We start from the raw sequence: 14008 nt of genomic DNA on the forward strand, positions 1-14008 counted from the left end.
ACCACTTCTGAAAGATTGCCGACCCCTGATCTAGAACAAACTGTATCCCACTGGTCTTTTCAAAATCCACCAGTACACAAAAGAACAGTTTCCATTTTTCCTACTAAAAAATTATACTGTGATCCGATTAGTAAAGATTTCTTTACCTAAGCAAGTTCCTGACAATTTGTTACTTTCCTTTTCTTTGAATGCCTCTGGCCAGCTGAACAAACAAAACAAATAGCGTCTTTACAGTGCTCTGACTTTAGATAGATATAAGGTTGCAAGTTACCATTGGTGTATGCATTTGGACCGAGATTTGTCAAAGGAACCTAAGAAAGTTGCACACAAATCCTTTTGAAATTCAGTGGGAGTTGGGTATCCAACTCAGACGCCTTGGAGTTAAAAACTGCAATTTTCATTCTGCTTTGCATTGTTAATTATTCTAGTTCACTGGCACTTCCATTAACATGAACATATAGAGGTCACAAGCACAGCTCTGGAGCAAGACTCTTCAAGGATACACAATTAAAAACCATAAATGCAGATATATTGTGTAAAACTCAATGTGGACTCGTTTGTTACAGCTTGACACAAACCTTTCAGGCCAAACTGAAGTCCCATTTGTTCTCTGTAAACTTTAAAGATCACATGAAGTTTTCCCCCAAAAACAGGAGTAAGGCACCACCATCCTTGGCCACAGTTCCTCCTCTCAACCACTGTCATGCAGCATGCTATTGGCTTACTGCTCCTCCATCCCTGAGGTGGCTACATTGCAATGTTTCTCTCACATCCCATACAGTAAACCTCTAGGTAAAGATCTACACCTTGCTACATCTCTATCAATCAAGAGATTATTTACAAAAAGCTCTTTTGGGATAAAAAAGCATCACACATGTGGACTATATCGGATTGCAGCCACTCCCAGCTGTCCAGTGCTTCCTCCACAACTAGCCATGTGACTCATTCCTCCATCTCAATCAGCATCTTCCCTGTCTCTCCTCTCCACACGGCCTTTTGACTTTTCCGCAAATGATCTATGTCCACACCGCTCTTCCTCCTCAGCCATCTACCTCCTCGTCCCATTCAAGAACAATCACCCCATCATTACCCAGCCAAAATTTTTAGCCCCAATAACCCTTTTTGTACCCTTCCTGCCTACTGATCATTTCCAAATCTATCCCTTACATTACTGAATTTTCCAGGGAACTGAGAGGAAGGGGGGACATCAGGGATGGGGAGGATGTGGGGGGTTACCATAGTTATAACCAAGGGGTACACTCCATCACGCAAATACAATGCCTTGGTTCGCCATTGTCCTGCACCCTATATAGTCATTTACATCCACAGAAAGTGGGTGTAAAATGCTATCAGATCAGAACCGAAACTGCACTGATGTAAATAATGACAAAGTGCATGGCCCTGGAGAACTGGACCCTAAATATCTATTCTTTAAATCTTCTCTGTTCCTAGGAAAAGTTAAAAACAAAAGTAAAGTGAAATTCTTTTTAATAGGATCTACAAAAGAAAATTACTTCTTGCTCCTTCTGCTGCCTGTTCATCCGTGGTTATCATACACTAGAGATCCTCAAAACATGTATTTTGTTTTCTGTCAGAAACTTAGAGGAAAGCAAAACATTTCCATTTTCAAAGTTTTTCAGGTTTTCATGAAAAAGACAAAAACATTTGTTTTCTGTTGTTAAAAAAAAATCATTTTTCAACATACCCCAAGATTTTTGACAAAAATTAAAATTCTCATTAACATTTCAGTTTTGTCCAAATAGCCATTTTTTTGCACCCCCAAGTTAGTTTTCACCAGTAATTTTCAAACAGGTCTATCAAATACTGCACAATTACCTCCTTCCACTTCTCTCTGAGAGGGGTACCTACACCTGTGGAAAGCACTAGCTAACTACAGCTGAGCCAGCAGAGACAACAAAAAGAACATGAAACATTATTTATGAGGGTCCATAGCTGGATTTTTAAAAAGTTTGAGAGGGTGCAGGGGAAAATAAAAGTTGCCCTTGTTAAAACACTGGAATACATGTGAGGCGAGGACATGGCACAAGGAGAATTTTTATGTTTACAGTTCAACTTCTCAGAAAGTCCGGTCAGTCAAAGCCAAATTGCCTGCTGGATTAAATCCATTTAAAAATCAGTGGAGTTAGGCCAGAGGAGCGTTTGGCCCAGAGCATTTCAAATAATTTAAATTGCAAATCTATACCCCTTGAATCAGGGCAACTGAACCAAGGGAAGGGAGGTACCTGTATTTATTCCAGGGGAGGGAGGGGATGCAGTGGTGCTGCCAATATCCTCCCTTTGGCAGGGGCACCCGAACAATTTTTAGAGTGAGGGTGCAGAAAGCCCTTGAACAAAACTGTAAAGCATTTGGTTGCTATTATTACTTCAATCTAGGGAGTGCTCTGCACTCCCTCTTAGCCCCAGAGCCCCTTCCCCCCGGGGGGGTTCAGCCAGGGGAAAGCAGCGTCTTTAAACCGGCTTATTAGTTGCATTGCAGTAGTGCGTAGAGGCCCCAACCCAGACTCTCTTTATGTTAAGCACTGTACAGACACAGACAGTCCCTGCCCCCAAAAGCCCAAATACACAACACAGACAGAGAGCAAACTGGCAAAGAGGGGCAAGTCATTTGCCCAAAGCCACACAGCAGGCCAGTGGCAGAGACAGGAACAGAATCCAGGTCTCCCTACTCCCAGTGCAATCTGGTAGGGGCTCCACAGAAGCCCCAGTATCAGAAGCTTCCTGAAAAAGGAACTGAGTCAACTTGTGAAACTTGGCCCTGCCAAAGCTAGACCAGCCCAGATCCAAGCCCATAGTGGAGCAATGGCTGTGGGCAGCTTCTGCAGTCACATCCCTACTCACCAGAAATGAAGGCCAGCAGCCTAGCCACTGTCAGCTTGTGCCAGGGTGATCCAGCAATCGTGACCTTTTTGTTTGATTTAACTCACTTTACAGCATTGGAGGACTGTTTCCCACCTGGGCTCTAAAAGTTTTCCAGCGGAGTCCCAAGATCTAACGTATTCTGCAGGACGACCCTCAGTGCACAATTAGAACCAATCTCCCTACTCTAAATCAAACTTTATTCCTGAATAATTTAAGTGTCCTTTTTATTTATATAAGACTAAACAACCCAGGAATGGATTTTTTTGACCTGACACTAATATGGTGCAATTAATTCCTACGCAGAAAGTCAACTCAAGGCCTATGCGCTACTTAAGCCCTATTTTGAAGGCTTAAAATGGTGCCTAGATCTTGTGCTGGTCCTATGAATGTCACCCTCATTTCTCTCCTTAAGGGTATCAACGTTACACAGCACTCAGGAAGCACACAGGTTTATCAGAAATATAATGGCCTTTATAGTTTATCCTACGAAGATACTAAAAGTATTTTGCTCTGAAGCTACAAAAATGATTTCAAGTAACTCCTTTCCACCTCACCCAAAATAGAGAGATCTTTGTTTTCAGAAAAAAACAGTATAAATTAATATTGTGACAGAACTTCATACCAGATAATCAGATCTTCCTTGTTTTCAGAACTAAAGATGTTTAGTCATTAGAGGCCTGGCACTCTTCCAAAACAGAATTCATTAGCTTACTCTGCTCCCTTTCAGGCAAAGCTTGGTCTGGCCCATCCAGAGCCAACTGGTTTTCTCAGAGGGGGAGTCACACATTGCACAGTTCCAATATCATATTATATTTGACATTTTAGTGGAAAATCCAGATTTGCTTGATGTAAGACTATATGACCGAAGCAGTGAGGAATTGGAAGATTTTCTGTCATTAGTGGTAATTTGCCCACATTTCCTGTTCAGTCAGATCCTTGCAACCTCACATGGTGGAACCTTTGAACAAGACAAAGCATTTCCTCCAACTTAGGGGCCATTCTCTGAAAAGCAGCCAACAGGGACAGTTGAGGATAAAAGGAAGGATTTCCCACCCAACCACCACCTGTCAACTTGATTACTAGTATAGGGTTAACCAGTGATGAGCTGCTAAAATCTTAACAACCAGTTCCCTATAAAAAGTTCTGATTTAAGGGATGTGCCACAGTATGTATTTTTTGTACCAATAGGGTTACCATACATTCGTATTTTCCCGGGAGGAATTTTTAAATTTTAAAATTTCCGCCTGGACGGCTATTTAAGAACCAAAAAGCCTGATATGTCTGGGAAAATACAGATGTATGTTAACCCTACCTAAAGTTCTTTTTAAAAAAGATGGGCCTGAACTAGAAATGAGCTCCATTTCACATGTGTGGGTCCCTGCCTGTCCCTGGGGGTGTGGTAGGGTGACCAGATGTCCCGATTTTATAGGGACAGTCTCGATTTTTGGGTCTTTTTCTTATATAGGCTCCTATTACCCCCCACCCCGTCCCGATTTTTCACACTTGCTGTCTGGTCACCCTAAGGTGTGCACATGTGTGGGTCCTAGCTGCTCCCTGCCCCCCATCACTGAAGCAGGTGTGCAGGGTTACTGCCCTGGGAACTGCAGGGCACCAGTGGACCCGGGGCTGGCTGCAGACAGGGGCATGGAGCAGGGTTAGCTGGAGGCAGGGGGTGCGACAGGGGCTGGCTGCGGGCAGGGGATGCGACAGGGGCTGGCAGGGGCTGGCTGCGGGCAGGGTGGTGGGTACTCACACGGGGAGAGGGGCTGAGAGCAGCCTGAGCAGCAGGACGCAGCCCAGGCCCAGCAGAGCAGCCGGGGACCCACCAGGTAGCAGCAGGAGTCCCAGGGCCAGAGGTCCAAGGAGCAGCAGCAATAGGGCCAGGAGGCAGCCCACATGGCTCCTGCAATGCAGCGCCCCCGGCGGCCGGAAGGAGGAATTACATGCTTCCCGGCCAGAACCCATCAAAGCTTCCCTCGCAGGGAAGCCAGTTAACAAGCGATTCTAAAATCGCTTCAAAATTTAACAACTGGTTCATGCGAACTGGCTCCAGCTCATCCCTGGGGTTAACCACACTCTGTGAGGTTACCAGATTATAAAACATGGGTCACTCAGCCCATTAGTACTAGTAATGGGAGAATCGCAGAAAGGATCCGTTTTGGGGCCACAATCCCACAAGGTGTTCAGCATCTTCTGCAGTGGGCTAGAAGCGGAGGTCATTCATTGTGTAGCTGGTCATTCATGAATGGAACGGGAGAAAGAGGGTCAGATTTCAAGAGAGACCTAATTTAGGGAGGGACCAGAATGCAAATTGGGTTCAGGCTGCTACTACACAAACAGGAGAGCCTCAGCATGTTACATTAGCTTCTTGGCATGTTAAATAGACTTCTGTTTCCTGCTGGATCACCTATTACTAGTGAAAACCACTTCCCAGCAGCCCAAAGTTTGGATGCTTAACTGAATGTCTTGAATCTCTGAAGCTGGGCTGGAAGTCTTGTAAAAGCATGCTCTCATAAGGCTTGAAGTTAGCCTGCAAATATTGCAGAAGCCGCTTGGGGGATTTCAACACATGTGGTTCAAACAGGAACAAAGTAGTGCAGGATTATGTGGGGGGTGGGGGGGGGAAGGTCAAAAGTCTTTCGATCTTTGAATAAAAAGCCTGATTTACACAAGTTCCTGTTTTATCCAAAAAAGTTTTCCCACCCTTACTGATACATAAAAACTGGTAGGAATGGCCATTAGAACTTCTACTGCTTTGAAGGTTTCAGAGCCAATCCCTTCCCTAACATCTGATTTGATCAATCTCAGAAAATAATTTTAGTACTTTTTTAAATTCACATTTGGCTTATATTTTCAAGAACTTTACCTTGAAAGAAACATGCATTAAGACAGGGGTGGCCAATCTGTGGCTTCGGAGCCACATGTGGCTCTTCAGAAGTTAACATGCGGCTCCTTGTATAGGCACCGACTCCGAGGCTGGAGCTACAGGCGCCAACTTTCCAATGTTGGAGGGGGTGCTCACTGCTCAATCCCTGGCTCATAAAGTTATGATACAATTCGTTTTTACCCAGCTTTTAGATTACACATTATTGGAGATGGGTGAGAAGAGATAGACAGTTTTGGTTTAAGTTTTGCAAAGTCTTATCATTTGGGTTTTGGTTTTGCAAAACTAGGGCTTGGATTTGAAGGGGTTTTTTTTGTTTTTTTGTTTTTTAAAACCTGTATTCTCTGGGACCTCACCAGAACCCCAGATCTAAACATTCCCAACATTAAGTGGATTAAATATCTGAATCCAAGCTGTCCCAAAGTCTGAGTGTTCTAAATTGGTCAGTTAGAGATTGTTTTCAGCTGTGATCTCTGATCCAAATCCAGACCAAGGTTTAGTTGCTGATCCAACTCTCAACTTTATCCAAACTCCTAAAATTCAGGGGCAGAGAGGGCTTAAAAGAACTGTTCTGGTTCTAATTCTTCTCTAGTTTATACAAACTGTAAGCTCTTTGGGGAAGGGATTGTCTTTTTATTACATGAGTGGACATTATCTAGACCAGATCTCTGGATTTGGATCAGCACCTCTAGGTATCATACAAGCAATAAACAATTTTACATGTAAAACTGATACCTTTTGAATGATTTGGCTTTGCAGCACCAGGCAAGGACATCATAAGTGCGTGTTTCACAATGGGTAAAAGCTAAGCATGCAATGAGATATGTGTGTGTGTGGTGTGTGTGTGAGTGTGTGAGAGAGAGACATACACACCTCCCCTTCAACTTCCAATTTTCTAAAAATCAGGTTTGTTTAGACAAGCAGTTGAAAATCTAGTTTGAACACATGCGTCAGAAAGCTGTGACAGCATCTTCATAATGTAAAGCTTATGGTACATTAAACTTAAAATGAAAACAGGAACTCATCTTTTCTTTTAATCAACCGTTTACAGGCAGCAAAAGGAAAGCCACAAAATAATGTTTGCACCCACAGCCAAGCATGGGAGACCCAACTCAGCATCTAGTTAAAATGAAAATGAATAATACTTTGCACAGCTACACTATAGCATCTTTCACTGTAGCATATCAAAGGGCTCTGCAGATATGAATTAAGCCTTTGAGATATTATTATCCCCATTTTGAAGATGAGTAGAAACAGCCAAAGAAAGGTTAAGTGAATAGACTGCTAGTCTCCACATTGGGAGTTGCAAGAGGAAAGTCTGCTTAGGAAGAACTTTTCTGATAAATTACTATGATTAATTATTTGAGCCTTTGTCATAGATCAGGACCCTATTGTGCTAGGTGTTGTGCAAACACAGAACAAAAAAAGACAGTAATTCATCAGAGTATCCACTTTGGTTATCAGAGAAATGGAGGGGGAAGAAGAGGACAGATTTTCAAGCGTGCTCAAAATGCAGCAGCATTCTGTGACATTTGGCCAGGTTTTCAACAGAATTCAGCACCCAGCGTGCTGAATAAACACTGAAAATGTGGCCAAATTAGTCCTTTTTGTATTTTGTAAAACTGTAAAGATTTAATTGGTTTAAAAACACAGGTTACTATTTTTGTCCTTCATTTAGCAACAGATGATAGCCACTATAAATGTTACCCACTTAATTAAAAAAAAAAAAAAAAAGCAGAGTGTACTTTCATGAAATAAATGTTTTACATCAGACCTGTGCATTTTGGGAATTTTGTGTAAAAAATAAAAGGGATGTGTGAGTAGAGTGTGATTTTTCAAAGGGTCATAACTCGGTGAAACCTAAAACGATTTTCTTCAGAAGACTCAAGGCAGCCAGGATCACCAGACAGTGGCGAGGTCAGCAGTCATTTTATTCTAGACAGTTACCCCCATGTGCTGATTGGCTGCTTGCTCCAATCCCTCCTGGCCTTACCTCCCTCACAGTCACTCCACTTCTGCCTGACTCCACCTGCCCTCCATCCTTCCCTAATTTTTCCTCAGTCTCTTCTCCCCTCCCCAGCTGCCTGTTTACTTAGTCCCCTAACAAACCTCCAAAAATGATTTTTAAAAATTTGTAGAACTAACAAGACATTTGCCAGCATCACATTATTCACTCTGCTCTTATATCCCTTTGCCTCACCAGTGCTGACTTTTGTTCTTGCCAGTGGGTGCTCCTCTCTGCCCAGTCCCCTCCATTCAAGCAGTGTGCAGGGGCCTTGGGGGGCAGGGACATGAATGGGCCCCACAAAAGATTAATTCAGCCCTGCAGGTGCTGAGCACCCTCTATTTTTTTCAGTGGATGCTTGAGCCCCCGGAGCATCCACAGAGTTGGCACCTATGCTTTGCCTGCCTCTCCTCCCCACCTTCGCTTTATCTTGTTTATTTAGATTTAAGCTCTTGGAGGCTGGGGCTGTCTCTTAGGCCTGGTCTACATTTAAAAGTTACGTTGACAGGGGTCAGGGGTATAAAATGTTGGTCAGAGATATGAAACAAACTACCCCCAGACTGACATAGTTATGTTGACCTAACCCCCAGGGTAGCTGCAGCTATACTAACGGAAGAGTGCTTCCATCAACGAAGCTGCTGTTGTTCAGGGAGGTGGTGTTCTTACAGAGATGGCAATTCCCCTTCCATTGCCGTAGGCTGTGTCTATATTACGGGGCAATGCCGCCATAACCACAGTGACGTAAATATGCCAGTACAGACATACTCTTACTCTCTGTTTGTATAGTGGCTAGCACAATGGGCCCTGATCTTGGCTGGTCTCTAAGCAGTACTATAACATAAATCATACATTTCTGCTGAAGAGGTGTTTGAGACACATTGCAATCATTTCCCACTCCTTACATGCAAAATGGCTGAACCATTTTCACTCAAAATTAAACACGCAAATAAAAAGGAACCTCAGGCAGAGGTCAGGCCTGAAAAATGAAAATTTCAGAAAGTTATAAGCAAATGAAAATAGAGGCTTAGAATGGAAACATTCATGGAATGTTAACTACGTAACTGCTCCTGCCATCATAGCCATGTGCAGTGACACTACAAAGGGGCTGCACAATGGCATATGCCGCATGAATGTAGCGAGTAAATGCTCTCTAGAATAATGGACACATTTCTATTAGCAGCCATATGCGTATTATTTTCAATAATTCCCTGCTTGCAAGGTTTCAGCCCTGAAGGAGTTTTTAATAACACATAGCAGAGCTAACAACTCCTTATAAATAGCAGCTAGGTTGGAAAAGGTTGATAGGCTTCTAACAAACAGCAGAAGCCACTTCTCTTCTTACGGTTGCAGATGGATTTCAAGCCACTAATCCTACAGCTTGAATCATTACATTTTACTGAAATAAACAACAAATGGATGGTGAAAAGATTATGTCCGCTAGGTGAACTTTCACCAGACAGCTCGGATAGGTTGCCCAACACATTCTACTAAAAGTTTGAGACACACACTGTCTTTTCATTGAAATAATGGCCTCCAGGCATCTGTATCCTTTAATTATCTAAGCTTGTATTAATACATCTCCACAGATCAGCAGCAAGAGTTATAATTGCAATTGCACTGGTAGTAAGTACCGTATTGTTAGAACTGCACAACACTCAGTCCAACTTCTTTCCCACAGTCTTAGAACATAACAAAACATGCATTTTTTTGAGAGGAAAACATTGGCTACTTGATCTCTAACTAAATGACGATTCCCCCCGCACACACACTTTCATAATTTTTAAACTCTTTTCCTGCTTCAAACAATTCTAACTACACTCTTTTAAACAAATCTATGCCCAAAAGAAATGAAGCTTGAAAGCTGAAGTTTGGCACAGGCTGTGGGTCAAATCCATGACTGACAAAACAGGAAACAATTCTTTTGACTTCATTAAGTCAATAGAGTTACATGGCTACTGATGCCAACAATGAATTTTGCCCAGGACTTAGGCCTTGTCTACACTACAGGGGAAATTTGATCTAAACTACGCAATTTGAGTTATGTGAATAGTGTAACTGAAGTCTAGGGAGGTTGTGGAATCTCCATCTCTGGAGCCTTTTAAGAGTAGGTTAGATAAATGTCTATCAGGGATGGTCTAGACAGTATTTGGTCCTGCCATGCGGGCAGGGGACTGGACTCGATGACCTCTTGAGGTCCCTTCCAGTCCTAGAATCTATGAAGTCAATGTAGCTTAGACCTACTTACCGCGGGGTCCACACTACACGACGTTGACGGTAGACGCTCTCCTGTCGACTCCCCCTACTCTTCTCAATCCGATGGAGTACAGGAGTCGACGGGATAGCGATCTGGGGTCGATTTAGCAGGCTTTCACTAGAACCGTTAAATCAATCGCTGATGCATCAATTGCTGCTTGTCGATCCCCCAGGAAGTGTAGACAAGCCCTTAGTCTGAACAAATGATTGCTTTTGATTTAACAGAGAGTTAGGGACTCCTGAAAAGCGCACACACTGGACAGGGTCAGCATGTAGATTTATTATATTAAGAAATGCACACCTGACGGCAGATACATACACTTCTCAGAACTATGCACTTTGGGAAGCTTGTTAAGAAGCAGTAATTGTTGCTTTGCCTGCAACCTCCCACCCCAATGGGGCTCTCCAGCCCCTTTTCTATCTCCCTAAATTGTTAGGGGTGGGGGTTCCCCTCCTTGCAGTTGAAAGTGACCTATGGTCTAAACATCATGAACTAATCTGTGGGCCTGATCTTGCACTCCTGACTCAAGCAAAATCCTCATTGACGTCAATGGGAGTTTTGCTTTTAAACCACAATCCACACTGGACATTGGGTGTGCTGCAGCAAGAATCTTCAGAGCGATTTATCTGGATCTCAAAAAACAGACCACAAAACAGATGGGTTGGACCGTAACTTTTCAAAAGAGGTTTCAGTCAATTATTATTTTAAACCAAACTGGATCACCAACGTATCTATTTAATACATTCTGCCAAACCACCTAGGGCCCAACCTCATTCCCTTTGAAGTCAGCAGGAGTTTCAATTGATTTAAATAGAGAAATGGATGAGGCCCTAAGAGATTCAAGAATCAAGGCACATGCAGACGAGCATCTCTCATTAACACACCTACAGAAACATCTGTAGTACCTACGGTGTTATTACTGCGTTTTATCTTTATCTTTGCTGGTGGTCTAAAGACTGTATTTAGCTTAGATTTCTTAACATTTTCCTGTATTCTCTTCCTTGGACACACAGAAACAAAGAACAATGGTTGATGATGGGGTGAGTGGGGAGGATTTGAGGCACAGCTCTAGTAAAAACAGAGATGGCAATAAACTATTGCTAATTTGCCTAATAGATAATCAGCACACGTAGGCAAGGTTCTTTGTCCACTGTAATCCAGTTCTTTCCTACTTTATAAGCCTCCCTCCGCATCCCCTACTATGTTTATGATTAGGTTGACAATCAGTCTACTATGTACTCAATGTGAGAAATAAAAAAAATAAGCAAGGGAACTCAAGTAGTGTTTACAGTGCTGGTAGGTTTGAGTTGAAAAGCCAAGCAAAGGGCATGGGTAAGATCAAGAGAGAAAAAAGGTCCTTTGAGACTCTGCAAGTGACATTATACTTTTTTCCTTTTCAAATCTGACCACCTTCAACATCTCTCACATGAAAACTTAATGGGGATGAAACAGGAGTTATTAACATAAATTTGATAGGTTTCTACAGAAATTACTCTAAAAACCTATTCGAATACCCCCTGATTCTAATAACCTAGACTTTAATAGGGAAATTTAAAAAAACAAAATTAAAAAAAGAAACCTTTAGAAAAGAGAAAATTCTCTCACAAATTTGACAAGATTTTCTAACAAGTGTCTATTTTATTCTTTTAATCTCTGCATCTGCCTCCACTCCAGCCTCTTAAAATGAAACACTAAGATATTTTGATTGAGGGGAGACACTTGTACTGAATTCCTGCTGGGAGAATCTACTCCTGGAGCTAATTTTTTGGCTGGCTTTCAGTATTACGTAGGTCTCATATTAGTATGAATACACTTACCAATAGAGTAACACTAGGAGGATCACCAGCAGAGCCACTGTTAATGTTGTTCCATTGATTTCCATGAAGACAAATTTCAAGAGATCTGCAAGCTCCATTTTCCTTCACTACACAATGCTGGGCTTGAGGTTGATGGGGAAGTCTCCTCAATAACAGATAAAACCTGCCAATTACATGAATGACAGTCTGTAGTGAAACAGGAACCAAGAGAGCAAAGTCTGTCAAACCAACTCTAATTGTGAACTTTTCCTGTTCTCACTGACTGCACCCTCAGAGAGAGGCAGAAGTTAAGGGCTTCCTGTGTAATGGGATGAAGCAACGTTTTTTTCCCCCCCCTTAATGACTGTTGCATTAATAAATATTTACATAGCCACTGCTTGAAACATCAGAGCTGGCCCATAGGTTTGCAGCGGGGGAGGGGGGAATAAAAGAGGGAATATATCACGCGTATGTGGAATAGATTTGAAAAAAAAATACCTCAGTGAATCCAGTGTGCTCTGTAAATAGAAAAGTTCATTTAAAATGTGAACAATCTGGCAACATACTACTGACGCATGGGAAAATTGCTCAATAGGCAGCCCTGGAAAGGGGCTGTCCATAGGAGAGGCGCAACAACAGCGCAAGCATCCTCTAGCGTCCCTCTAACGTGACTCAACCCTGACTTGAACGACCATCTCAAGAAGCAAAAGGGTAATTCTGCTTCCCTGCCAGTTCAGTCCTTGGGATCTCAATTTAGACAGTAAGCAGAGTTGAAACTAGGGGGCATCTCTACGATGGGCACACAACTACTTATACATAAGCTATCAGATGCTAATGAATTTCAAATCACTAACGGTTTGAGCCATAGTTAAAAGTGACTTTCAAGTGAGAGACATCCTCCACCACCCAGGAGATTCCTGGTCCCTAGGGCCATCCAACATATTTTGTCATTATTTAAAGAAAAAATAGATATTGCACACAACCTATTTGAAAGTTATGCAAATTAAAATATTCCCAAAGAGAACTAGGTTTGTAAAGAAGTATTGGAGCATAAGCTTTCGTGGGTAAATGCCAACTTCATCAGACGCAAGTGAATGAAGTGGGCATTCACCCACGAAAGCTTATGCTCCAATACTTCTGTTAGTCTTAAAGGTGCCACAGGACCCTCTGTTGCTTTTTACAGATTCAGACTAACACGGCTACCCCTCTGATACTAGGTTTATAAACTATCTAGTAACCTTAAGAACTAGACATTCTGCTCATCGGATTCCCATAACATACAAGACGAAAAGTAGTTTCTTCTTATACAGCCCCCTGAGATAACAGCTTAGATATAATGTGTGAGACTTCTCCAACATCACTGTATTACATTTCCTTCTCTTATCAGAGAGGTTAATAATATAGGTATCAGAAAAGTAAAAATCTTCAATGCAATAGAGTTTAATTTTAAGATGATCTGACTCTACTATAACTGAATTACTGCTATTTTAGTTCTCGGTGCTTCACAACTACATTAATTCCTTTCCAGCGCTGGATCCTTACAAAATAAGGAAAAGGTGTTAACCAGCTCATCAGCTCCACAGAGTAGCACTGTAATTCACAGAAAACTTTGCTTACTGTATTAATAATGCCATTGCTTCCAGATGCTACTCTGGGTCAATAATAGCTCTGCCCGTTTGCTGTTGCCAAGTTGTCCGAGAACAACTGAATCACAATTCAAGACTGGACACATGAAGGATTAATCATTGGGCACACACTGATCCCAAATAGCACTGATCTCACTGGACCTTAGTTTATATGGAATATTTCTTAAAAGCTTCTTAAAAAAGGAGAATGATTAATCACAAATCTTGAGAGCGAGACATTAGATATTTTTACTTTACTGCACTTCTTTGTTAAAGAGTACATATAGTTGCCCAAGGTAGACCTGATGCTTCTCCCAATGAAGGAAATGGCAAAACTTGTATTGAGTTCAGTCAATACTGAGTTGGACCCAGATCTTGCTTGATTATTTTTAGAAGCTCAATGGAACTTTCCAGGATCATGCTTGGAGGAGGATGGGATGGATTTGTTCTTAAACACACACATAATGAAGTAAAATGGATTTTCAAAATCAGCATCCCATTTGGAAAAGAATGAATTAACAAGTAGTTTGATTGTTGTTGGGCACCGCATTTTTACACCTCTGC

General features: G+C 42.1%; 1 protein-coding gene across 3 annotated transcripts in view; it reads right to left on the reverse strand.

Annotated features, from left to right (window-relative positions):
- The window catches only part of TBXAS1 (thromboxane A synthase 1), a 327489-nt gene that overhangs the window by 291752 nt on the left and 21729 nt on the right, over positions 1-14008 (reverse strand). For 2 of the 3 annotated variants that reach the window (XM_034778962.1, XM_034778970.1), the window contains exon 2: positions 11841-12003. In XM_034778962.1, the coding sequence (XP_034634853.1) occupies positions 11841-11938 (98 nt within the window). In that variant the 5' untranslated portion in view covers positions 11939-12003. Of the gene's footprint in view, positions 1-11840; positions 12127-14008 lie in introns of those variants that run through there. The other variant, XM_034778954.1, reaches the window with a different exon arrangement.

Source organism: Trachemys scripta, chromosome 1 (genome assembly GCF_013100865.1).
Source record: "Trachemys scripta elegans isolate TJP31775 chromosome 1, CAS_Tse_1.0, whole genome shotgun sequence".
NCBI lineage: Eukaryota > Metazoa > Chordata > Testudines > Emydidae > Trachemys > Trachemys scripta.